Source organism: Lingula anatina, chromosome 3, assembly GCF_051362555.1.
Source record: "Lingula anatina isolate TDL-2025a chromosome 3, LinAna3.0, whole genome shotgun sequence".
Lineage (NCBI taxonomy): Eukaryota > Metazoa > Brachiopoda > Lingulata > Lingulida > Lingulidae > Lingula > Lingula anatina.
Genome location: NC_141769.1, coordinates 28,976,015 through 29,001,573, shown reverse-complemented (window position 1 = coordinate 29,001,573; position 25,559 = coordinate 28,976,015). Strand labels below are relative to the sequence as shown.

General features: G+C 39.4%; 3 protein-coding genes and 2 long non-coding RNA genes across 5 annotated transcripts; all 5 read left to right on the top strand.

Annotated features, from left to right (window-relative positions):
- Window positions 1-4,432: 4,432 nt before the first annotated feature.
- On the top strand, window positions 4,433-6,523 carry LOC106156172 (uncharacterized). The gene is made up of 2 exons (XM_013531291.2): window positions 4,433-5,801; window positions 6,234-6,523. Exon 1 carries the CDS (start codon window positions 4,697-4,699, stop codon window positions 5,798-5,800), a length of 1,104 nt encoding a protein of 367 aa, XP_013386745.1. The 5' UTR covers window positions 4,433-4,696; the 3' UTR covers window position 5,801; window positions 6,234-6,523.
- A 2,288-nt stretch (window positions 6,524-8,811) lies between these two features.
- On the top strand, window positions 8,812-11,591 carry LOC106160001 (uncharacterized). Its single transcript, XM_087009296.1, has 4 exons — window positions 8,812-9,004; window positions 9,553-9,643; window positions 10,107-10,754; window positions 11,028-11,591. Exons 1-3 carry the CDS (start codon window positions 8,918-8,920, stop codon window positions 10,745-10,747), a joined length of 819 nt encoding a protein of 272 aa, XP_086865422.1. The 5' UTR covers window positions 8,812-8,917; the 3' UTR covers window positions 10,748-10,754; window positions 11,028-11,591.
- A 3,846-nt stretch (window positions 11,592-15,437) lies between these two features.
- LOC147763178 (uncharacterized) lies at window positions 15,438-16,727 on the top strand. Its single transcript, XR_015333567.1, has 2 exons — window positions 15,438-15,990; window positions 16,431-16,727. It is a non-coding gene; the product is annotated as an uncharacterized LOC147763178 (long non-coding RNA).
- Window positions 16,728-17,417: 690 nt separating this feature from the next.
- LOC147763177 (uncharacterized) lies at window positions 17,418-18,364 on the top strand. The gene is made up of 2 exons (XR_015333663.1): window positions 17,418-17,817; window positions 18,013-18,364. It is a non-coding gene; the product is annotated as an uncharacterized LOC147763177 (long non-coding RNA).
- A 4,534-nt stretch (window positions 18,365-22,898) lies between these two features.
- LOC112041336 (uncharacterized) lies at window positions 22,899-25,198 on the top strand. Its single transcript, XM_087008771.1, has 3 exons — window positions 22,899-22,911; window positions 23,472-24,266; window positions 24,667-25,198. The coding sequence occupies exons 1-2, from the start codon at window positions 22,899-22,901 to the stop codon at window positions 24,224-24,226; spliced, it is 768 nt and encodes a 255-aa protein (XP_086864897.1). The 3' UTR covers window positions 24,227-24,266; window positions 24,667-25,198.
- Window positions 25,199-25,559: the final 361 nt, after the last annotated feature.

Below are 25,559 nucleotides of genomic sequence, written 5' to 3'. Positions count from 1 at the left end.
CAACCCAGCATACAAGTAATACTGTGAAAAAAAAAATTCAATATCCGGGGCTCACATCTTGGAGGCACTTACATGATCAAAGCCCTTTGATGGAGGACCTTAAAGCCACGCCTCATCTGAAAGCTTATTTCAAAGTGTAGGACTTCAGATATTCAAATTTCATTAGTGTTCCCAACTAAGATTCGAGGATTAGGCTTACGTTCCATCTTCTTAATTCTCTTTTTTTTCGGACAAAATGCACATTCTTCATGCCATAAAGGTATCTAAATGGAGGCCATATTGTTTGTTAGGTTTATGTGAAGAGTAATTTTTGAGATTCCAATCAATGTGCAACAGGTTTGAGGTGAAACTAACATGAAAACTAAGAAAAAAAGATGACGCCACCACCAGTTTATTGCACATTCCTCTTTCCACTGACATCCAGTAAAATTTGGTGTTGTTCATTACAAACTTTAAAGTTACGATAACTAGAAAGGAAGCTGTTGTAGTCTGGACGAAGCGCGCACACCCGGCATTACGTTATGGTCCGCCTCTTTTTTATTGAATGTCACGTGGACATTATTGTTCAATCGCGATCATATTCTTTAAAACAAAACTGTGGAGCTACACAATGTATGTAGAAAGTAATGAGTGAAAATTTTGAGAGATAAGACTTTGAAGTTTGGAGCATTTTAAACCACCCGACCACAAGACTCTCACAAGATACCCACATACAATTTCTGGCTAAATCTGTGTACATTTGTGTACTGTGACAGAATTTTTGCACAGAATGTCAGAAATGACGTCACCACCTAGCTGGTCAGTGGTGGAGAGTATCAGCCTGGAGTGAGCACGCACGCGTATTCAATGTATAATCATATACTCTGGCATTTGATATCTATATGAATGCGTACGCTTTAAGAGACTGTATAAAAAGTTATATTCTGCTTCAGACGCACGTGCGCACATACACGCACACGCACACAGACATAAAAAGTGACAAATTTATAAACAATTATATTTGACGCCCCTCCTTGTCATAGCCTTGTCTAGCTTCTCTGCTGTAAACTGTGAAACCCAGTTCCCTGTCTACAGGTACCTGCTGCCTTGGACGGCAACAGTGCGTAAGATTGCCGATGACATTTGATGCCCTCTTGGAGTAATTGAAATCACACATCTCTGCCAAACGAAGTAATTAACTCCAACCGTGGTAATATGTGGTCACATTTTGGTGAGAAAGCAGAGATAAGCAATGATGGGCGTGCAGGTTTTTACTATATTAAGGAAATGATTGCAACTTTTTACGTAGGCACAGCTTTATATATAGACCCGTGCGACGGGATCAAGGTTTACAAACGTTCAACACTCAAAGGCAGAGAAACCCCAAAATTCACTTTATGTGTGCTCTCGACAATCCTGATCGACAGAAATTTTCAAGGAACATTATGATCTCAATCACCTTTCTCATTGTAACATTGGCTCTCAGCGAAGCACATGGAAATCACCTAGATCCCCGGGAACCCGAGCCTCCCCAGGGTCGTTACTTCTACTCGCAGTACCCACCTAGTCCGTATGCCGCTGGGTCACCAGGGGCCCCAGGGATGGTGGCCGGGCCTTCTGTCAACTACCTGCGGTACCCAAGGAACCTCAGACCCGGTCAAATGACCAGCGCACAGTACGGTGGACCAGAGCCCTCCCCCGGGTCCGGTATGCCCTATGCCAACATGCCGTACAGTAGGCACGGCACGTACCCGCCAAGCCCCTACGCTGCTGGTTCAGGCTATCAAGGCAGCCCTGGCGGTAGCTACAGCAACACTGGAGCATACCCAGCCAGCCCTTATGCCAGTAGCCTCTACGGTACATACCAAGGAAATCCATACAGCGCTGGAACTAGGTATTACAGCAACGGTGGTGCATATCCGGCCAGTCCATACGGTATTGGAAACAGATATACGCCAAGTCCATACGGCGTTGGGACAACGCCCTCAGCCACACCCTTCAGAAATGGCGGGCCGTACCAAGTCCAACCCTATGGTTCCGGGATCCTCATTGAGAACGCGGCTTCTGGCACTGGAGCAGGAAGCGCTGTTCCCCAAGGGTCGCTGCTAGGCTATGGCAACACCAACCCTAGCCTTGCGGCGGGTTCACCAGCAAGCCCGACTTCACCACTGTCCGTTCTGAGCTCCCTGGGTTCGGCCTCCAACGGTGCTGCAGGTCCTGGACAACAGGCAATAGTCCCTGTGTATGTCCTAGGTGTTCCGGGGAACGCTGCTGGCAATGCTAACGTGCAACCCGCGAATGGCGCCATACCGGCGTCATCATTCTTCACCAACCCGAGTCTTAATCAGCCCGGGGGAACGAATCTAGGGTCCAGTATTCCTCTAATGGTTTCCAGCAGCATGCAGAATTTGTTGTCGACCCTGGGAGCGCCCCCATCCGGACAAAACGGCGGCTAAGGACAAGTTCAGTTTGATCACTGTGAAGCTGAAATAAGACACTGAAAAGAGACATATTACTAATATGGATTTTTTTGTTGGTTTTGACGTCACATGATGTTATAGTTACACATTTAGTATCTAATTTGTTTTATGCGTCCTTGTTCTACATTGATGAAAACATTGTGCTCAGTGAATTGTTGCCTGTATACACAGCACCGGTGCTTCAGCACTGTTGCCGGTATTTCATCGTGTTTTCAGTTAAAGATATACGCGACTTACTGTTTTAAATCTTCCAATTTTTGTTTGAGATGACTTGTTTTATTTACATTAATGCCAAAGGTTTCTTAATGTAGGTTCGGTAGTGGAATTATCATCCGCTACGTAAATTTTGCAAGTCGTTCAAGTTGTTCAAATAACCGCTATCTGGAATTATGACTTAACAAAAACTCATTCACTGTGGTGTAAAATGTATTTTTCATTTTGGTCATTAAAAAAGAAATACTCTCAAAAAAGTCGTTGACTCTATTTATTTATCTTTAGAATCACGTATTCTGCCTCTTCGACAGTTACATATTATAAATTAGGTAATGTATCTCTTAACAATTTTACAAAAAAATTAGCATTGGTTTCGTAGGGCACCGTAAAGTAGTGTTCTGATTAAAAGAAGGCTATGCAATAAACTGCTGTTGACGTTAAAACATCTTTTTGTTTTTAGTTTATATGTAAGTTTCACCACAAGCTTGTTTTACACTTGCAGGAATCTAGTGATAATGTTTTACACAAAACCAAATTTATCCGTCATTTAGGAACTTATATGGCATGAATCGTATTGGAAAAAAGAAAATTAGTAAGTAAGATGACAAGTAATACTCGAATCTAAATTGGAAATACTAATGATTTTGAATTTCTGAAGTCCTACAGTTTGAAAGAAATTTTCAGAATGGATATTTAATTTTTGAATCTACAAATTATGTAGAAATCTACAAATCATGCAGTGCACGGAATTAGCTAATTGTAAGATATTAAAAAATTTCTTTAACAGAATTTTTTGAAAAACTGTGTTCATATACATGTAGCTTATCTTTGTCGATTGAAATGGAAATTACCTCGGGTATCATTGAACGAAAAATGCACATGCTCTTAAATTTGAAGTTTTTTTTAGAGAAAATTGTCTATGTAAGGCTGCCTAATATCGGTGTCAAAGATGTTCATTATAGAAGACGGCGAGGGCAACTTAGTAATGGTCGCGGTATCTATGAAATTAAGAAACATACGTCCAAAATTACTGATGAACAATATTCTACACTACAATATAAGGTAATAATAATAATCTACACTACTTGTCCAATATGTATTGTTTAGTTCAAAGTTGAGACCTAAAGGACATACGATTGTGTTTATTAAGGCAGTAACTATTAAATACATGGGTAGCATCTAAATCTAATTTTCTGAATTTTGAACTGAGATGCATAACTTGTTGAAACAATTCCAATTGGGGTTTAAAATTCCAGAAATTTATAAGGAAAATATTTGAAAAATATATACCATCAGATTAGGTATACTTCTGTCATAGATTCGTCTATTTTCTTATTTTCAAGTATGTAATCTCTCTCTCTCTCTCTCTCTCTCTCTCTCATAGTCATCATCATCAACATCATCATCGTCATCACCTCCCATGCCGTGTATGTTCAAGGAATCACATCTTCAAATATATCTTTCTTCTGATATTTCAACCAATAGCAGACATAACTGACTGAATTGTTCATGTCTGTAGCACTTTCATCTGGCTGTAAAATGTGCTCTGGGCTTTGTATTCTCGTTGCTGGGATAATCGTACCCGTTGCAGCCGTTAAGACAGCTTGCGCTGTAAAAGACGCTGATTTAACCAATAGTGTGTTTACAACCACGAGGCGTGCCAATGGATGACTTCTGAAAGTGATAAAGTTTGACCTCAAGGAAACCTGTGACTTAATGTTACAGTAAAAACTCGAGATACAGAAACACGACATCGTTGTACCTTTGATAAGAGGTAATTGTTAACTTCACTTATCCGTAACTACGCTTTTTTAACGATTCTCTCCTGATATAGAGACAAGATACATAATATCACTAAAACGATTGAGTGATTTTGGGCGGGGCCATTAGATTTATTTCCTTCTTGAAGGGTGGCAGATCTTGGTGGCGGATATAAAGAGAACAAGGTGCTGAGAATCTGACACCTTAGTCCTGGCAAGAGTCGAGAGAGAAGCGACGACAACAAATCGGAGTTAATCGGAAAAATGGCAATTTCCATTTCTCGGGGACCCATCGTCTGCATGCTTCTGTTGTTAACAAATGCACCCATGTGGCCAACAGATGCCCAAGTCATTTTACCGCCGAATCCGAATGGTGGAGAGTTAACTCCAACTCAAATTAACGCGTTGCTTCAGAATTTAGGGGGAGGAACTGTTCCGGGTGCAGCCACTACTATACCTACTGGTGGAATTCAGTTATCTCCTAGTCAAATAAGCACGCTTCTTCAGATTTTGGGGGGAACAGCTTCACCCGGGACTCCAACTTTACCTGGGCCAAGTCCAATACCTACTAGTGGAATTCAAGCGCTAACTCCTGCTCAAATAAGCACGCTTCTTCAGATTTTGGTGGGAACAGCTTCATCCGGGACTGCAACAAGTTCTAGTGTCCCCGGTGGACCTCTACCAGCGTCTGGTCAAATGAACACGGTGCCTCTGAATTTAGGGGCAGCAACTATGCCCGGTACTGGTTCAATCTCTAGTATACCTGCTGGTGGAATTCAACCGTTAACAGCTGCCCAAGCAGCCGCGATCCTCCAGAGTTTAGGGGGACCAGTCAGCTCTAGCCCAATTACCGCTACTACGGCACCCGTTGCACCAATTCCTGGTCCAGCAAACGTGATGAATTTCGGGGGAACTGCTGCGTCTGGCTTTCCTTTAATGACCGGTGTGCCTGGTAGCCTCCCCCCTGCCGCAACTGCACCTGGAATCACAGCATCTCCAAACTCTCTCCTCTCTATTTTGACCGGATCGGCCGCTTCGAACAACAATGGTGTCACCACAGCGGGGTTAAGTATGCCTGCTGGTCCAGCTCAAAGCGGCGTAGCGGGTACCCAGGCCTTATTCGGTGGCAGCGCCGGTGGCACAATCGCGGCCGGAGGATCCTCTTTTGCTCCAGATTCATCTTTCGTTCCTACTTTCGGTGCATCCTTTGGTCCTACTTCGACTGGGTACTACAGTCTCCCTAGTACCCCGATTAAAGGCTACTATTACATGGCCCGCAGTGCTCCCACTAGGCCCCGTTACAAGTCTGGCTTTACAGGAGTCTTCAGGAGCAAGAAGCCGAGAAATTTCTACCATGGGTATGACTAAGGTAGGCATAAACGTGGTTTTATCATTTTAACGCTTAAGTGGTCGGTGGAATCACTGGTGTGCGATATATTGGAAATTCTCTACGGTAATGCTTAGCTTGCAGAGTAATTCAGAAGAGGGAGGGGGGGACACAGCCTTAAATTTTTTAGGGGTAAATAATATTTTTATCACATAAAGTATGTTTCCATTATAAGTTTCATATGTGGGATGTGGGAGTCAAAGAAAGTGGACTGTATGCTCGGTGTTAGATTTCATGTGATAAAATGAGACGTATGAAATTACGCCAGAAAACACAAGATCGATGCATAGAGAACTGTAGCAGTGCTCTCAGCTGGTTATTTTTTACATGCTCATACATGTTAAGCCAATAAGATCATGATGTCCCACAGATATGTTACCTTGATCATTAAAACCGATTTGCATCTAATTTCAGCGGCAAGCGCCAAGTAGAAGATCTCTGAAGCAAGACAATATCCACATCTGGGGAGCTTCGTAAAGCGACTGAAAGAGCCGCCAATGTAACGACATGAAGAGCGTACCTCTTGACATATCAATAGCTTTATTTTTCGAATTTGAATTAAGAGGGAAATAAAAAGTAGATGGATTTGTGAGTTTTCCAGCAAGAGATACAGGTAATGGAAATCCTCCTATACTGGTATCTATCGCTTATTTAATGCTCGATGGGCAAAACAGTGATCAGAATAAAGGAATTTACCATAAAACTGGGGAGTGATTGCTTTTGAGTCGAATTCTTGAAATGATTTAGAAACCAACAAGAATAGATTTAGTCATCTGAAAGATAAAACAAGCTCTTCTCTGTTTTTTTTAACGTCACTCAATTTTCTGCACACGTGTTCTTTTATTTTCAAAGCCCTATTTCACCTTTGTCCGATCATAATTCGCTTTTTCTACTTTTGATCTCCATCGTAGTTTCAAACAAATGCTCGCGAAGTTTGCGCTGTAATATGCTTCAGTGCTTTTGCCACGCTCAAAAAAATCCTGAAATAAAAAAACAGCATTAACATCAATATGATCAGTACCAATGTTAAGTCGCTGTCGTAAAACTTATCGTGGTTAATTTAATCCAAAAGATGCATTATCTGTACTAAAACGCAATTTTTCCAAAGTTCCGTAATGACCTTTAAAAGTTTCGAAATCGTACACATTTTATACTGACTATCCTATACAGCGAAGTTGCTGGTCTTGGTAATAAAAATAACATCCACTTATCACAAATGTAACGGTGATAATTATATACGCTTGTCAATTCTACCACGCTACACTAAGGTACGCGACCAAAAATCGTTTTATCTAAGTAACTCCAATGGTTGTATTACCTCACGAAGGTCACGCCCTACCCAACCGGACAAAATGTCCTCGTTAATCTTTTAATCTGATTGCATTCAGCGAGAGTCCCTGCGAAGTTTGTTCGAACCACCTACGGAAGTAGTAAAAGTTTCATTGTGAACACATCCTAAGATTCCAGCAATGTGTATAAACCGTACGTAGTAAAAGTAGCGGATCATTGACTTTTACATATAGCTAATCTATATTGGCCCTATAAACAAGTCTTTGAGGTTCACTATTGCAAAAGACCCACAGTCGGATGATTTCACAATTAGATTATCTACTCCAAAGGCATTAATTTCATGGACTTTACCTTTCAAACGAAAGAACATGTACAGGGGGCTCGCTTAGGACCGGGACATGATATCACCTCTGGCATCTCAACGGTTTGATTTAACAAGCTGTTGTAACAATTCACGTGGCCTTCAAAGCATTCATTAACACAGTATAGCAAAAAGTCGCGTTTTCCCTTTCCACTTTCGTAGGAATATCGGATCTGAAACATGTGCAATGTTTTTCCCCAGTCCAGGCAAAGACTTCTGTGGAATTATGTTATTCATTCTCACTCTCTCTCTCTCACACACACACACACACACACACACACACACACACACACACAGAGAGAGAGAGAGAGAGAGAGAGAGAGAGAGAGAGAGAGAGAGAGAGACTGACTTTTAAAGTGTTGTCTTTCTTGTACAACTTACAAGTAATGTCAGGACCAAACCTTGGCATATTTTCTTCAAACGTTTTTAACAGCGCATATTGACAATAGTCAAGAGAGAGTGGGGGGGGGGGGTATATTAAATCGAAAGCAGTGAGAAGTGGGCGTGATATCAGACTAGCGTATTTCTCCTGGATGGAAGCTATTCACCTGGGCACTTTCATGATGGAGATGCTCTAAATTAATATCGAAATATTGTCCGTACGAGTTAATAATTTCAATTCTAGTTGTTGATTGAATAAAAAAAATGACTGCTTAATTCATTGAAAAAAATAATAACTTTTAACTTGAAATGTTCTCAGGGTGTTCAGTCATAAATTAAAAGAGTTGCATTTATAATTGTATTTGAACTAGACGTATTTCAGTGATTTGAATGCGTATTTAAAAACGCTGCTGCCCACTGCATCATTGTGCTTAGAACTACATGTACAATGAAACACTGAACAACGTGTCGCATCAGCCACGTACACAACATTTCGTTTGATAGAAAGATGCATTTTCAAGTCGTTAGAATATCATACCCAGCCTTCTATTACTGATAGGAAAGAAAACTATTTACATACGAGATTGCTGATAATATCTTCTTAATTATGCGGTACATTTTGTCCTTACGTTAACTTTTGCCGTCATGGATTAATGAAAAGCTAATGGTAAAGTTGTGCACGCACAAAAATGGTAGTAAGTAGACATGGAAATTACTGTATCTCAAGTGGCAACAATTTTAAAAGTCTATATTTTAATGGATGCGTGACAAATCTATGCTAATAAACCCGTTATCTTAACCCTTCTTTCTGCGGAGCTCGAATTAAATGTTAATGTATTCCCCACTGGGGCAGTTGCTATCGAGGTAATGACAGTCCTGGGGGGGATCATGTCCTAATTCCTAGTTAAGTAACCAGGAACTTTTTAAACGAAAACGTGAATATGATTACTGGCCAAGGTGCGCGCGTTCTTTTCCACGTCCCCCAACATTAAATCCGTCATTGTTGGCCACGGGATCGTCACATTTAACGGGACAGGCTGGGGCAAGAAACAGCTCCTGGAACAAGATGAAGAACCACGGCTGTCTGGGAGTGACCTCTGTAGTGGTGGCTGTCCTTGCACTACTGCAGTCCACACACGGGTACATTGGAGAGGTAGGTCGTCGTCTATACGCAGACATGATGCGTAGGCAGACACTGTGAGGGAAGTTAGTTGGTCCGCGACCCAGTTTACCCGGCTATTTGTCTCTACAATATCATTTACTTTGTACATTGGTTACTTTGTGATGTCATTGAACTTTATTTGTTGAAATTATCAGTTTGTCTACTAATTTTCATCCCAACTAGTCGCTTAATAGCAGCTTGGCAATTCAATCGTTTAAACGTAAAAATCAAATTAATTTTTTAGTCGGCAATAATAAGAAATTTGAAAAATATATCATGGTTACGGCAACCTGTAATGGACTTTGTTAAATTTTTATCACGGAAATTAGAATAAAAAACAGCTTTCGCACGTAGCCGCTTTATCATAGAACGTTTTAGACGATTCTAGTCTAAAAGAAAGTGGAGAACGCTGGCCATTATAGCAGCCATGGTCTACACTCATTCATTAAGAAGATAAAAAAAATACACAGAAGACAAATAGACTCATTTATTTTCTTATAAATGTTTGAGCTATTCTGTTATAATTCTTTATTTTATAGGCTAACTATCCATACCTGCCCCGTAATCAGCATGATTATGACTCGCAGGGATATTTGTCGTCACAGGGCGGTGTGAACAGTGTATATCAAGGTAAAATAGGTGTCTGTGTTCTTGTGCGTGTGATTGTGTGTGCGTGTGTGTGTGTGTGTGTGCGTGTGTGTTTTTGCACCTGTAGATTATGTTCCCGTCCGTTTGTTAATAGGTTTTACTACTTGGTCAGTCCGGTGCCAAAGTAAAAATTCACTTTACGTGGTTTAAGGACCAGTTTTGCATAATTTGGCCTTTGCTTGAACGGCCACATGTACCTAGAATACAGATCACAAACGATATACAGTCCCTTACATTTTCATACTTACAAACAATGCGACCATATTTTGTGAACACGAGAAAGTACGCTGCTTTTGTGTCACTTTTTGAAATGAGATCACTATACTGATGTTAGTTTTATTTCGTTAATGAAATGCTTTTATTAGTGTTTTCGTCGTATTTGATAACTATGTGCGATTCGTGCCAATGTACATGAGATGTAACTGATGTAAAATTCTGGTTCCAGGAAGTTTTGGTAACATCCCTCGTGGCGCTGGCGGCCAGTACGGAGCAAACGCCCCTGCCCAAGTTACCTCGCCCTCAGCCGGTCGACAGCCAACTTACGGGAGCCAAGGACAGTACGGTAACCCTTATGGGGGTCAACAGCAATACGGCAACCCTTACGGGGCCCAACAACAATACGGCAACCCATACGGAGCTCAACAACAGTACGGCAACCCATACGGAGCCCAACAACAGTACGGTAACCCATACGGGGCCCAACAGCAGTACGGAAATCCTTACGGAGCCCCACAACAGTATGGCAATCCTTACGGAGCCCAGCAGCAGTATGGCAATCCTTACGGGGCCCAGCAGCAGTATGGCAACCCATACGGAGCCCAGCAGCAGTATGGCAACCCATATGGACCCCAACAGCAGTACAGTAGCCCTTACGGGACCCAACAGCAGTACGGTAACCCTTACGGTGCCCAGCAGCAGTATGGCAATCCATATGGTTCACAGCAGTACAGCAGTCCTTACGGGGCCCAACCGCTAAATGCTAACCCATACGGCGTTCAACAGTTTAGTAACCCTTACGGCGGGTATGGAACCGGATACGGGCTACCAACATATGGACCCAATAGCTTACGAAACACTCGCTATTAGATCTAAGGTACTGTAGACATTACTGAAGACATTTTTTTAAATTCCACATTTATTTGACTATTGGTCACTGTCGTTTATTTTTTGTCATTCCTTTATGACTGATATAATAATACTGAACATCAATCCTTACGGTCGTTTCTGTTTGTTTTGTTTAAAATAACTTTATTACCTATCCTCTCCATATTGTGTCACCTTTAAACTAAGTAAGACTATGTGAATCAACTTCAATTTTCAGAGCACAATGTGTACTATTGTAACAAAGACAATGTTTTCATTGCAGTTTGACCACAAGGGACCAAAGACGCGTTCAAGCTTTAACTAATCTGTGATGCATCATCCACTCTCTATAAAAGCTCCACCAGTAGAACCAGTAAAACCTACCCGGACGCTAGTTCATATTTGAACTGAATACCGAGAGAGGGCCCGTTTCATTAGTACATGTATACACTTACCGGGTATCAATTATACATATAGATAAATAATGCTGCTTGCATGGAGGCACACCAAAAATTGTTGTTGTCATGAAAATAAGACTTCCATTAAAATGCCGTGATCTGTTTTCGCTTTTTGCTCTCACTTTTCATTTTTTTCAGTGTCTTATATACCAGTTCATTGAACTATAATTATATTTATTATTATTTTGACGAATACATGTGGTTTGATTTTCGAGTTGCGCGTTCTGCTTCACAACGATTATTCAGATGCTATGGTCATTAGCGCCTATTTCTCAAATGCTACATATGTATAGTGCAGTAAGAGCCATTTGCTTCATTCGACAAGATTATAAACACATTTTGTTTGCAGTTTTTGGACTGGGTAACAATAAACGTTTATGTGATATGTATTCTTTTGTTTTCTGGTCGTGCTCATGTTTTTGTTTTTTTTTTCATTCCTTTGCTGTACAAGGTCGGAATATTTTATTTCGTATTATGTTTTTTTTAATCTTATTCTTATAATGAGGTTAATTCTGACAAAGGTGTTTGGTTTTGTCCTGATATAAGATCATTCATCTGAAGTTTAAAGCTTTTAAAAAAAGCTATAAAAGTATTTCTGTTTCTGTTTCTGTTTTAAAATTAATAGATACGTTATTATAAAGATCTCTTTATAGATTATATAAGATAGGCCTCGTGCTTATTATAACGTATCTTGTCAAATCTGTTATAATTGGTTATTTCAATGTTGTCTATGACGTATCGACACTGATGTCGATAATATAATAATTATCACCTGTATAAGGAGACTCCTGATTGCGACAGAGGTCATTGCGTGAGACTGAAGAAATGCTGGACAGCAACTGCAATAAAGAAGCTCAACTAACACACTTTGGTTGTCACTAAGCACATATCGATCTGAGTCAACTATAAACGCAGGGACAAATGCTCGTGTGATCAAAAATATGATATCGTCTGTGGTTTAGCCATAGTAATCAAGGATAAATCTAAATGGTTCGCTGGTACAAATGCTAAGATGTATAATACTGATTAATGTGGGAAGAAATGTGGGAAATGCTCAGTATTTTGTTTCAAGTAGCTGCTTTACATTTCTACCGACAATATTTCTGTCAAAATATAATAATAATTAAAACATTTTATGTAATTACCGTTGGCTTTGATATTTAATTAAAGGAGCAAATGTCAGTAGAAATGGCGGAACAGTTAACCAAGTCCTACGGACCATACTTTATTACCTAGGAACAGTAGTTCTAGTAGGACCTTAGCTCCTGGCTCACTATTATAATTTTTACTGATATAATAGGTAGGACTTGCATCATTCCCAGACTTTTAATCCTGCTCAACCTATGACAGTAATCTACGCCGTCTATTTTGAAGTCCTAGCATTATGCAATAACATGTTGAAATGTTACAAGTATACAATTCATTGCATAGTGAGCTATAAATATGATGGAAAAACCAAATTTGATCAGATCGTCTCTTGTGTGTAATAGTGGTTAGCTTGCAAGTCAAAAAGGTTAGTATGGGAAGATGCATGTTCGATCCCATGCAACGGCTCAGTCTTACACTTGTTTGTTCGTTTGATCTACCAGCGTAAACGGTGCATTTAGGTATAAAGATCGCAAACATAAGCACGCACACACACACACTCACACGCACACACACACACACGCACACACACACACTCACACACAGACATATCTTGCTATCGGTATAATACCTTTATTTTTCAAAAGATATTAATGAGGAAGATTAAGATAACAAACCTACAGAACAAGAATGTCAAGGGGAAATTAGTGACAGGATAACCGGGTTGAGAGAATCGGTTGGAAATGAAACTTAAAAAGAAAAATTGAAAATGTGCAAAAAGGACAAAAGAAGCATGCCCATAAGAAAAAAACATTAAATATGTATATATGTTATAGAATTACTTCTTCTTCTTTACCTGTGAAAAGAAATAAAATTTGTTCAAATTATGAACTGACATTTATAAAATATATCCCTTTAAATGTACTTATTTAGTTAGAATTGTCCTTTTTCATTATTTATTTATTTTCAAAGTTATTTTTATTCAGTAATACCTGTAAGCACCAAGGGCCCTAAAAGAGACAGAAAAGACAGAAAGGGGAAATGCCTTGGCTTGGACCGCATAATATAGTAAAAAAGATTTCTGAAAAATCATATGTACGAAAAAACGAAGTACCCTTTAAGGCTGCGTAAACGCCAGCAATTTTAATAATTATGTAGAATTAAATATATAAATATATATAAAAAGAATAAAAACAGCTGGTTTGAATGTTTTTGTTACTTTATGAATATATGAATATAAACTACATATCGGAAAAATCATAACATCGCAAAATATGAAAATAAGATGTCACACACATGAAATAAAGCAAAGCTAAGTATACTTATAAATCTATTATACCTATAAATCTAATCATCAATATATATTTTGTGGGTTAAGTATATAGGACATGCGATATTAAAATTTTGGGAATGCATGACCTTGTACATGTAGGCAGCACGTTTTGACCGAAAGTGGGCCCTCCTGCCCCCTACAAGGTCACAGAAATGAGATTAATGTTTCTTTAGATATTCTTGCACATTTCTGTACTGTGACACCCAGAGAAAATGTTATGCTCAAAAATCAACGCCGTAGATAGTGGAGCGCCTTTCTGATCAGGCTCGAAATATTCAACACTCGTCTCACTCGGCGGTTAGAGAAATACGCCAAAAACTGCCCTACGCTATAATTACTCAGATGAGATATCAACTTAGACAGTTGAATGCACCATTTTACATGAATCAATTTATTGTTACCCAGTTTAAGTTCCAAATCTCTCATCTCACTGACGAAATGAAGACAGTCTACATCAGTTTTTTTCCCCCGGATACTATTTCTGCACACGTAAACTGAAACAACCTTTTTGTCCCCAGCACCGTGAGAGACAGCCACATCCACACATTACGTGTTATCACAGCACCTGCGGTTACTTGACTTCTTAGTTGCCAGATGGCCGTTCCGATAACCTCCCTACCGAGCGTGTTAGTGACACCCATGGGGTGATTCATTAACTGATACTTTTCAATTAGGTAACATTTACTCCATCAGATACACACAACAGGACTGAGAGGTTCGAGTCACATTGTCATCATTATTCTAAATATAAACGTTCCATTCATTGTACATGACAGTAAGTGGAAATATGACCAATAATCAAACACCTCTTAACACTTTTCTTGATGACGACCTCTGACATTGAATTGTCAGCTTTTTATGTCTGGGGCTTTGTAATTATTATGAGACGTGCCGTGGTTCGGGTGCCCCAACGATGAAAGCGACGATTTATCCATGTCTTTAATTTTTGGGAAGTTTTCTCTTTACATTCGAGCCCCAGTTGTTTAAAGGCCACCCACATTCCCGAAGTCTCATTAGTCTCACCTTTGACCTATTTCAATATTTAAAAATCTCTAGACGAATCATTTTATCAAAACTGACAGCATGTTTTTTATCACTGGACACTGTAAAGGATTTTGTATTTATTTCTGTGGACATGAAAACACAAAAAAATTATGTTAGCAAAGAGCAGTTGAAAATTTCTGCACATACAGGTAGTTAAACATCTTTTACTTCGTTTTCTTTTGGATGGAAAAAATGAATCTCATAAGACTACAAAGCACAACGAATGTTTCCGCATTTTGTTTGTGTTTTCGTAGTTTCTGTTGAATTACTATTGACTGCAAAATAGTACGATTTCACCATGTTTTGGACGTCACCTTGTACATACAGTATACTGGCAGACTCTTGTATTGTTTTTTAAAGACATTCCCGGTGTTACAGGAATGGAAGTCTGGGCGGCTGCCTTATGATTAGTACAGTTTAGGGTTAGTTGGAGAATTGAGGTTAGTATATAGGACGAATGTCACCTGTACTAAGTGATAGGAAGCGGACTATGGTTTCTAGCGGACTTTCATTCCTGTCACACTGGCATTTACCTGTCTGAGTTTCAACCTCTGTCGTTCAGAAGCTGTCCTCCCCTTACGCCCCTGTCACGTATGACATCATGTAGTACAGATGGCCTCGATTAAAGCAAAAGCAGATGATCCCCATTGGACAGCACTTATTATCTTTAATTATAATGTTTTTGAATCTGATCATTTGTAATGGTTTTCTAGTAAATGGACACATTTGTCCCATTCACAACAGGGTTATTTTGCTATTTCTCAGATGATACCATTACTTAATTCTTAATCTCTCTCTCTTCAATAATGGTGATTCTCAGAACATCCACTCACAATACCAGTTCTCTGGAATAATCATTATTCTTTTCGTGACACAAGTAATGAAGCACTTCTGAAACGATCTAAAACACAACCTACCATTAAATATCGCTTACATCCCATCAAAAAATGACAAATGTTTTTTCTGCGCCAGACTGTTGCCGTGAGGACGGCGGACCATCGTGATTAGCGGTGCTGGCCAAGTCTATAAAAACGGGAGAGAGAATCCTGACACCTCCATCTAAGAGATCTCCACCACGATGGCTAGTTTCCAGAAGCTGCTCGCTGTCCTCGCCTTGACCACCCTGCTCCTGTGCTCTGTGTCCGGGGAGCTGGGAATTAGGGGCTACTATTATGACAACTACAATGGACGTGGTCGTATCTACCATGGGAATTACTTCAGACCAATCTACAGGCCAATTTACAGACCAATTTACAGACCCTACTACAAGAGGCCTTACTATCCACACCCATTCCCTTACAAGGGTTAAGCTCGAGCCACGGCTGGTACGTGAGTGTGTTGGATATCATTAAATTTATTACATACGAGTTTGGGCAGTGATCTGTTACGATAGAAAACGGTATATGAGTGTTTCCTTAAGTGTAATGTGACAATTAATATTTTTTATTATATCTTATTACGAGGAACCTCTGATGTACTGGGTAGTGCTACAATGAGACCTTTAATTGTAATTGATTTTCCTTATTGGTCGTAACGGCTGCTGACAAAAATCTTCATTATGAATATTGTTTACAATTTTAGTACAATTTTTCTGTTTTAAATCCGAAAAGAGACAACATAACAAAGCAGTTAATCCAATCTTATACTATTTTATTGCCTTTATTATAATTGTAGTTTTCATTGTAATCATTTATCACTGCATCTTCTTGGCCAACTTGCCGTCACAGTCTGTGGTGAATAATCTTACCGACGTTTTTCGTTCCAGACGGCGATGCGCAGAGAAACGGTTGAGCCATCTACAACATAACAATATCGTCTAGACTGAGTCAAGAAAACCTGTTTATTTGTAAACAGTGGATTTCCTATAGACTACGGAAGTTAAAACTCTTGCCAATGTGCAGTACAGTCTCAGATGAACTAACTAAGCTTGGAGAAACGCAAACATTGCACATGGACTCTTCAAGGTTTCTGCTGTGTTGTTTATTGTGGACTGGCGTGCAGCTGAAATGTCACGTTTTACATTGGACTGTCTTTCAATAAAGATTTTTTTCTCTCAGTCAAATTTTAGTCTTTGTTATGCAGTTCATAAACTAAAACTGAGCAGTACAATCAGAATAATGCTGACTTGAAAACATTATAGCAGGTAAAAGCAATGCATTAGTACTTTCAGTCTCGACGCTTTGTTAATTTAGCATGGTATGCATGGTACCATTTATAAAGGAAATTTGAAAGAATTGGAAAATACGTACAAAAAAAAAAAAGAAAGAAAGAAAGAAAGAAGAAAATGGAAGGGATATCATAAAAGGTGCATTTTTTACCGTCTCACTGATGGACCGTCCTGCAATAAGTAATAAGAGATGGCATAGGCAGGACTTAAAGGTCCATTCTCAAAATCATTCCTGAGCTAGTTAAGGTATAACCTTTTCGATAAAACGGTGTGATTACGTCACTCGATCACAAGTTCCGGTGTCAGCATCTTTACTAATCTATAAATTGCTTTTATTTTTCAACTACACTTGACGTGAGAATTTGTTCTTGACAACCATTATCTGTAAGGTGTAGAAGTGGAAAAAAAAAAAACAAAAACGCCCTCAACTTTGAACTTCACGGGCACGTTTATCGTCTTGCGAAATAATAATGGCACTTTCCCAAGTTACCATGACCCCTGTATGTAAAACAGACCCCTGTCTTTAGAGTTTCAAAATTACCCTCCTGTGCCAAAATACTGCCGTCTAGACATTGTGTATGATTTAATTGGACATCACAAAATTTAATATTGCGTGAGGCATCCAAGTGGCACTGATAAGCTTCGAAAAATACCATGATTTTGTTCTCATCGTTGATATAGAATTAACTTACCGCCCTATATATTCACAACGTTGCACAAAATTTGCACCGTTTCAAAAGCCTCAGCGTCGTAATGGCAGCCGTTCAGAAGTGGTGCGCTCTGTTGGCCATGGCATGGCTTCTGCTTTGTGTCACAACGCCTGTGTCATCAGAAGGTTACTTGGGCTACACCTACGACCCACCGCTTCAGAGATATCTACTTCGAATTTTCTTGTACAACAAGGCACGGACCGACCCACGCTCTCTCGTAAGGCTCTTCATCTACCTTCGAAACCTTCGGAGTTCTGGGTAAAATTTGTCCCAAGGTAATTATTGACTGCTGTTTAAATTATAGGGAGGAGAAGCGATAGCCAGATTATGTTGGCATGCAAATATACCAATACCTTTCAATACGACTAAGACTAAGATCAGTCATTAAGAATATAGCCATTTCCCAAATTAAGAATGCACTTTTTATTTGTGATGTTTCACGCACTTACATCTTTTTTTAATACTTTTAGGTACCTAGAAACCAGCGGCTTTGACCAGAACGACTATACTACAGATGACTTCTACGGATGACTTCTCTAAAGTTCTATTTCAAAGGCTAGAATTTTCGGCTTCGCAAAAGCAATACACTGTACAAATTTCGGCCATGATGAGAAAGACACATTACACGAAAAAACATTGGCATTATTGACTTGCGTATCATTTATGGACAAGCGGTCGGGGTTACAATTTGGAACAATAATCAAATAGATTGTATTACAAAAACATTGTCCTTAACGGACAAAAGAAATCTACCAAGTGGCAAAAAATAAGATGTACCACAACTATTTGTTCATCTCGTTCAATAAAGGATCATTAGTCCGCACAATGTATTGAATTTTTAGCCACCTATATGTTTACGTAGATGTCCGCCCTAATCATCCCCGACATTGTAAATATTTTTTCTACAAATGTTGTAATTTTATTCCAATTCATCAAATATTCATTTAGGTTTTTTTCCCATTAAAATATGTAAAAAACCAAGTGGCTGGATACTATGCACAAACGTTGTGCTGAGTGAACTCCGTGTATATGTCAATTTAATTGTTGCAGAGAACAAACGATGTTTTTATCAAAACTGGGAAATGATAAAACCGATTCAATGTGATGCTCCTGATGTTCGACATTATTAAAACATTTCTGCTAAAAATCTTTTTCGACTGTCCAAATTTAGTTTTTGTGGTGTTTAAGTGAAGCAATAATACAATAAGCATATACTGTTCTATATCATTCAAATAATATAAAAAATCTAAATGGTTAGTACTTCTTTTTCGAGAAACGTCGACCAGTAATAAATCATCGATGCAAAATATTGCAACAAAATAAGCACAACACGGTCAAAAAACATTGTGTTGGAGGCATCTATCGCAAATATCGGAAATCTTGCCTTCATACAAAAGCAAATGCCCTTCTATTTTGAAAATAAAGATTTAGGTCTGAGAAAATCATTATTTAAGATTGTGTTCAAGCTTCATTCATTTATTCAAACAGTCTTCTCTTCTCTGATTTATTAATTTTTTATCTAATTCGTAGTTTTATCAGTTGACATTTAAAATAGGCATTCATCTTATAGAAAAACGCAAATAGCTAAATTAAATTCAGCATCGTGAACTTTCTGAACGCAACTTACAGATTTATTGTGCACAATAAATTATCTACCCTTTATATGGTATCGGCGGGTTCGTAGGTACATGTAGCACTGGCGGTTGGCTGTAAAATTGCGGCTTGTTGTAAATCGGCGGCCGGTTGCCCCCCCCCCCCCCCCCCCCCCCCCCCCCCTTTGCTGTACATATGCTGTACATTGCCACAGAAATAGGGTCCAGATCTGGCTTGGGTGTAACCATGAAAGCGGGAGTATACGCAGACTACCGTCGTGTATATATATATATATATATATATATATATATATATATAGGCCTACCCATATGTGCCTCCATATTCTGTCTTCCCCAGGGAGCATCAGTAGCACCACAAGGGCTGCCACCAGGACCCCTACTCCATGAGATCTTGCCATTTTTACCAGGGAAGAGTTTGGTCATGCCTCGTATAATCAACCGTCCATTCATCTCCCAACTTGTCAATAGTTTGAAGAGAACCTTTATTACAGCTATTTTGAATTCTGCCATGAACTATTATTATCAGTATATGACAAAGGTGAAGGTGGCGAGCATAAATTTGTCCTTTTCAACAAAAAATTATCTTCATTGACATATTAAATATAGTTCGGCCGTTTTCTCATGATTCATGACTTCATCGATTGTAATTTTATTAACACATCATGCTAGACAAATATAGGTTTTTCTAAAACAATGAAATAAATGCGGTGAACGATATCGTGTTGTACTATATTTTATCTGATAATAACTAACATGAGCATAGCAAACGCTTTTAGTCCAGCGACCTTGTGTCAGCTTCTTATAATTAGCCTTAAAAACTGCCTGATGTGAGTGGAGCAACGCCTTACACCCCATTCTCATAGATTAGATCGACCTACATTGGATCGACCTAACTCCCTGGGGGTTCACGCTAAATAGCTGTCAGCCGGGCGGACACGAAAGTTAATTACCCCTTAAAGCTTGTAGTAGGCGGGGACGGACACTTAAGGGGGATTATCTGACAGTAATCTAGTGAGACTCCCCGCGGTGATAGATCGATCTAAAAGTTGTGAGAACAGAGCCTTAGTGTACTAGAAAGCATAATATTATAAATGTGATATCAAGCGTGACTCACTTCCTTCTCGATATCTATATATATATAAATTGCATGGTGCCCCTGGCTCTCCTTCACCAAAATAGTCTATAAATTAAACTGAACCCCGTTCAATCTTTGTGGTACTTAAGGTACCGTTGCAATTGTCGAATCAAAATGCTTTACTTGCTGAGGGTTTATGTCTCCGTTCTATTAGTTCTGTCGTGCCTAGATCTCGCACTCTGCTTGCATCTCCCTGGGCCTGGCGTGCCATACCCCGGGGACCCATATGGCTTGCAGCCGCCGATATACTCACAATATGGTTTCCCAGTGACGGGATATCCTGGGACAGGATACCCCGGGACGGGATACCCCTGGACGGGATATCCCGGGACAGGATACCCCGGGACAGGATACCCAGTGACGGGATACGTGTACCCCGGGACAGCCTATCCTGGAGTGGGATACCCGGCATATGGTATTCCTGGGTACGGGCCGTACAATTACGGATACCCTAACTTCTCTGCTCTCTATCTGTAGGCGGATCCTTACAAAAGGTCAGTATTTATTTCGCCATCAGCATTGCTTTGTTTCATTGTGGTAAGCCTATGTAACATTTGAAACAGTTATTTACCACGGCCGCTGTTCTTTACGAAAAAAATATATATATTTCCTTGGAGCATCATATAATTCCTCGTTCATGCAACTTACTTCATTTTGTTTGCAGATCACGGATTTGTTTCACGCCCAGAACGTAGAACAAGAATAACAGAGGACTGCATCTTCACCTACAAAGAGATACTAACATTCCTATGGCATTGTTGACGAGCCTACTTTGAGGATGTGAAATCGCCGTTTTTTATAACTCTTTCGCTTTAATGTTTAACTGTTTTTCAAACTCATTAACCAATAATGCCCTACCCTTGAAATAGTCCTCAATGTTGAACATGCTGTAGAATATAGTAAAGCATATTGCTGCTACAAAACCATCTTACAAAGACATTTAACCTGCTGTAGAATACACTGGAAGCTATGACGAGGAGATCTACAGCCATCAGCGTACACGAATGTAGAGATAAAGTCATTACGCTTAGTCAATATTACTGTAAATGTTTCAAACTTATTTTAAGGCCAGTGAATAAATATGCCTTGTCGACGACATTTATGCTCGTGTCATTATTACTTGAATTTTTTTCTCTCGCCACCACCTAGTGAGCACCCGATATTTCATCTTTTACCGAAAACAAAGCGACGTGCAAACCCCTTTTCTGTCAGTTAATAATGCAGTGCAGTTTACATTTTCAGAATTTCCTTAACGTGGTCTGTGCAAAGTTAGTCATATTGATAAATATAATCATTATTCACTTTCAATTTTTGATAACTAAGCCGTGTCATTAGCTAACGTCCACGTAAAATCTTAACTCCAGAGTTGGCGCCCTATAATTTCGTCTCATAAAATCGTTACATTATCTTCCTCTTGAACGCCTGCCTTAACTATTTAGAAAGTAAGACATACTTCAGTTTTACTTTAACTTTTTTATTAATTTGACAAGCGAGGTATCTAGATAAATCAAGTACCCAGCTGCCTTCGTTATCATATGTAGTTCAACCTAATCCACCCTGTGTCAAACCACGGCACGAACCAAACGTGCTGAGAAAACCACAAACTGCTTTCAACTGAAACGCTTCACGAAAATGAGCTGTGCGTCCTGATTTAAAAAATCTACAACTTGTTGCATGTTAAAAAGATCAAAACCTTTGTTACGCGGTGTTAATTTCATTCTGATTTGGCGCATTATGATAAAAAGCAGTTTTTAACTTTGGAATGGCTCTTTTATCCTTTAATTTCTATATTTCAGATATACTTTCTCATCAACTGTTTTTTTATACCATACGCTTTATTTTTTCCTCGCAAATTCTTCTTTTTTTCAACTCTGAGCAGTCTGAGCAGGACAAAGATACACACGGTAATATTCAACTCAAAGTTATCTCATCAGAGATATTCGCGCCAAATCGATTTTCACCTTTAAGAAATTCTTCTACCACAAATTAAAACTTGATCCTTCCCTGCCCTTAAATTCAATGTTTTATATCATTTCTACTTAATTATTTAATTTCAAATGTTTCAAACGCGTATAGTGTACTTTTAACAAAGATTAATAAAAAATAACTGACTGCATTTTTTCCTAAAAACTTTTTATCTCGATGTATCGAAATGTTTGCTTTGAGAAAAAAAAATGCATTCAAATTCGTCCTGTTATCGATACTACGCATGTACATGTATCCAATATCTATGAGTAAAACTGTGTGAACGTTAAGAAACAGGGGCATCATCATCGTCAAAATATTTCGAAATATGTGAATTTCTGGACAAAAAGTACGACACCACAATGACCTTTAAGGTGAGAGGTCAAAGAATGATAAAAGATTACATATCAATTAGCAATTACGAGGCGTTAACCGTGACACCAGCATCTAAAGAAAAAAGTATTCGCTAAAAAAGGCTTTGACATTTCCCTGTATTAAATTCAAATTAATGAAATGCCGATAAAGTTTTATACTGCCTGCCCAAATAAGATAGGATAAGCGTTCATATTGTTGACTTGAAGAGGACTAAGGAACACAACGCCTGGTGCTGGACAGTTTTGAGCGGATTGGTATGGTCGCCGGCATGGGAACCCTTGGTAATTATCCAGCGTTCTTAAAACGTTGAATTTTAACATTTCTTTTTCTACGTATTCAAAGAACCAAAATGTTGATTTTCTTCTATTTAATCTTTATTGATTTTGATGTCTTTTTCATTGTCTTTCATTGTGGCCCATAATAGAGTATGTCAAATTAGAAGCATATCATTCTTTTGGCTCATATTAATGCATTTTCAGATCGGTGAAATAATTGGTTCAATCTAGCATCCATTAAACAAGTTAGTTTGATGGTTCCTAGGATATTCTTATCAATTAATCTTATTAAAGATTCGGCTGCTATAGGACTAAAATTTTAGTGGATATGTTATGATTTCATAAAATTTAGTTCTAATTAAATTATGAATTAAGTGCATGTATACAGGTAGTGAAAACAGTATTCCTGTCTGTCGCTTTCACTTGACCTCGTGCGTGCGTGCGTGCGTGTGTGTGTGTGCGTGTGCGTGTGTGTGTGTGTGTGCGTTCGCGCGCGTGCCTGTGTCTGCTTGGATACGTGAACATGTCAGCTGCATTAATAAATGTTCACCTTTATGTAATTACAGGACTGTCCAGTAAGGTTGTGGCAGCGGTGATGTCCGCATTGTCCATTATGTCGCTGACCACTGCCTATCATTTGCCGGCAGGTCCTTTACCAGACTACTCCTACCCTGACTACGGCCCTCCAGTAGCCCCACCCCCGCTGTACGGCCTATCTAAGTCTATAGACTACTCCTATCCAGATTACTTCAAGTACGGTTACAAAGACAAGGAACCCTTAGACCCGGAATACAAAGACAACGAAGCAAAAAAACACAGTTATCGCAGATTTCGTTATTTCATCGACTACGGTAAACATTTCCCAACTGTCAACAACAATAATAATAATAACAATGTCACGCCGGCTCCCATCATCCCCATACCTCAACCTTATTACCCCCCTCCCCCTCTACCACCAAAGAAATATTTCCACTCCTCTCCCCCCATGCCCTATCAAAAACCCTTTTACGGAGCCCCACCCCCTTACTGGGCGCACGGTGGCGGCCATTACGAGACCAAACAGCCAATGCAATACAAGTACTCTCCGTACCCGCATTCAGCGTACGGCGCCGGATATAAGGGCGGACACGGCGGTATGTACGGCCCCTACGGAGCTGGTCTCAAAGGCGAATATGGCTATGGTCATGACCTAGGATATGGCGGAGGGTATGAGCCGTATGCACGAACTTACTACCTAGGAGGACACTATGGCGTCGGGATCAAGGCTGGTAACTATGGGAACGGTTACCTGGGTTACGGAGCCCCAGGCTACAAGGGATAATCGCGTTGCTATCCAAGAGACAGATGACAGGAATAAAAAGGTAATAAAACAGGGATGCAATTATCTCCATATTAAATGTAAAATTATGAAAAAAAACTTAAAACTTCTACCCTCTTAACACGACAAAAACAATACATGAAAGCAGGTCATTTGTACCGCCATTTGTGGCACTAATTTTAGACGATGGCTGAAGGAAAATTAAGACTTTTGATGAACTAAGAGAAAGGAAAAGGCTAAAACTTTATAAAGACCCTTCTCCCAAATTTGTTTCAAAAGTATCTTTTTCTCTGTATCCCCTTTCCTCAGCCTACATCCTTAACAGGCTATCAGTTTTTGTATTATCAGATGATAAAATGTTTAACGTGTCTAATGATGTCATCCATTTGTTAATGCCCCCTTTACGTCATGAATCTGATGGTTTTGCCCTCATATCATTTCAGAAACATTGTGACATTGTGACAAGTGGCAATTGCGTGTGACCCGGACTGCTTCCTGTTAACGAGACACTAAAATTAGGGCGTTCCCATAAACGACGCCACAGTGTGAACTGAGACAAAAGAGTACAGAACGTGCAGAGTTTTTACGTTTAAGGTGATCCTCAATACGAGGAAGTCAAGATCTGATCGGTGATCACCAAGCTAATATCTCCGCTGGCATACCGACATGGCATGAAACGAAGGGTACATTGAAGATGAGCAAATGCCTGTCAACTAGGACAAAATCAGATAGTAATTTGGCAACTTCACGTCTTGAAATAGAGTTTCAATAATTGAGGCACAGCAAGTGCTACTGTCTCCCTCTGACGAAAAAAAAAACGTTACCACGGAAGCATTCCAGATACATAGTTAACGAGTTGAAGAACGAGAAAACAATCGTGTCTCACGTTCACGTACATGTGTATATAAAAACCTTTTCTGGCTTTATACAACAGTTGCTCTCGTTTAAGTCGTTTAAGTACAAAGCATTAGAATAATTGAAAAAAAATTAACGAGTTGAAGAAAGAGAAAACAATCGTGTCTCACGTTCACGTACATGTGTATATAAAAACCTTTTCTGGCTTTATACAACAGTTGCTCTCGTTTAAGTACGAGTTAGAATAATTGAAAAAAAGATAGTGAGTTTTTTTTTTTTTTTTTTTTTTTTTTTTTTTTGTACAAATGCATACTTGAAGACAGGGATGAAACATACATAAAATGCAATATCCTTGATAATGTATGTAACATTGTTTAATCGAATACGGCGTGGGAATAAGTTAATGCGTGGTTGGCAAAAAGGTCCAAGGCGTGAGAGCCGAGAGCATCAGACAACGTGAAAGTATTAATGGGTGGGGCTG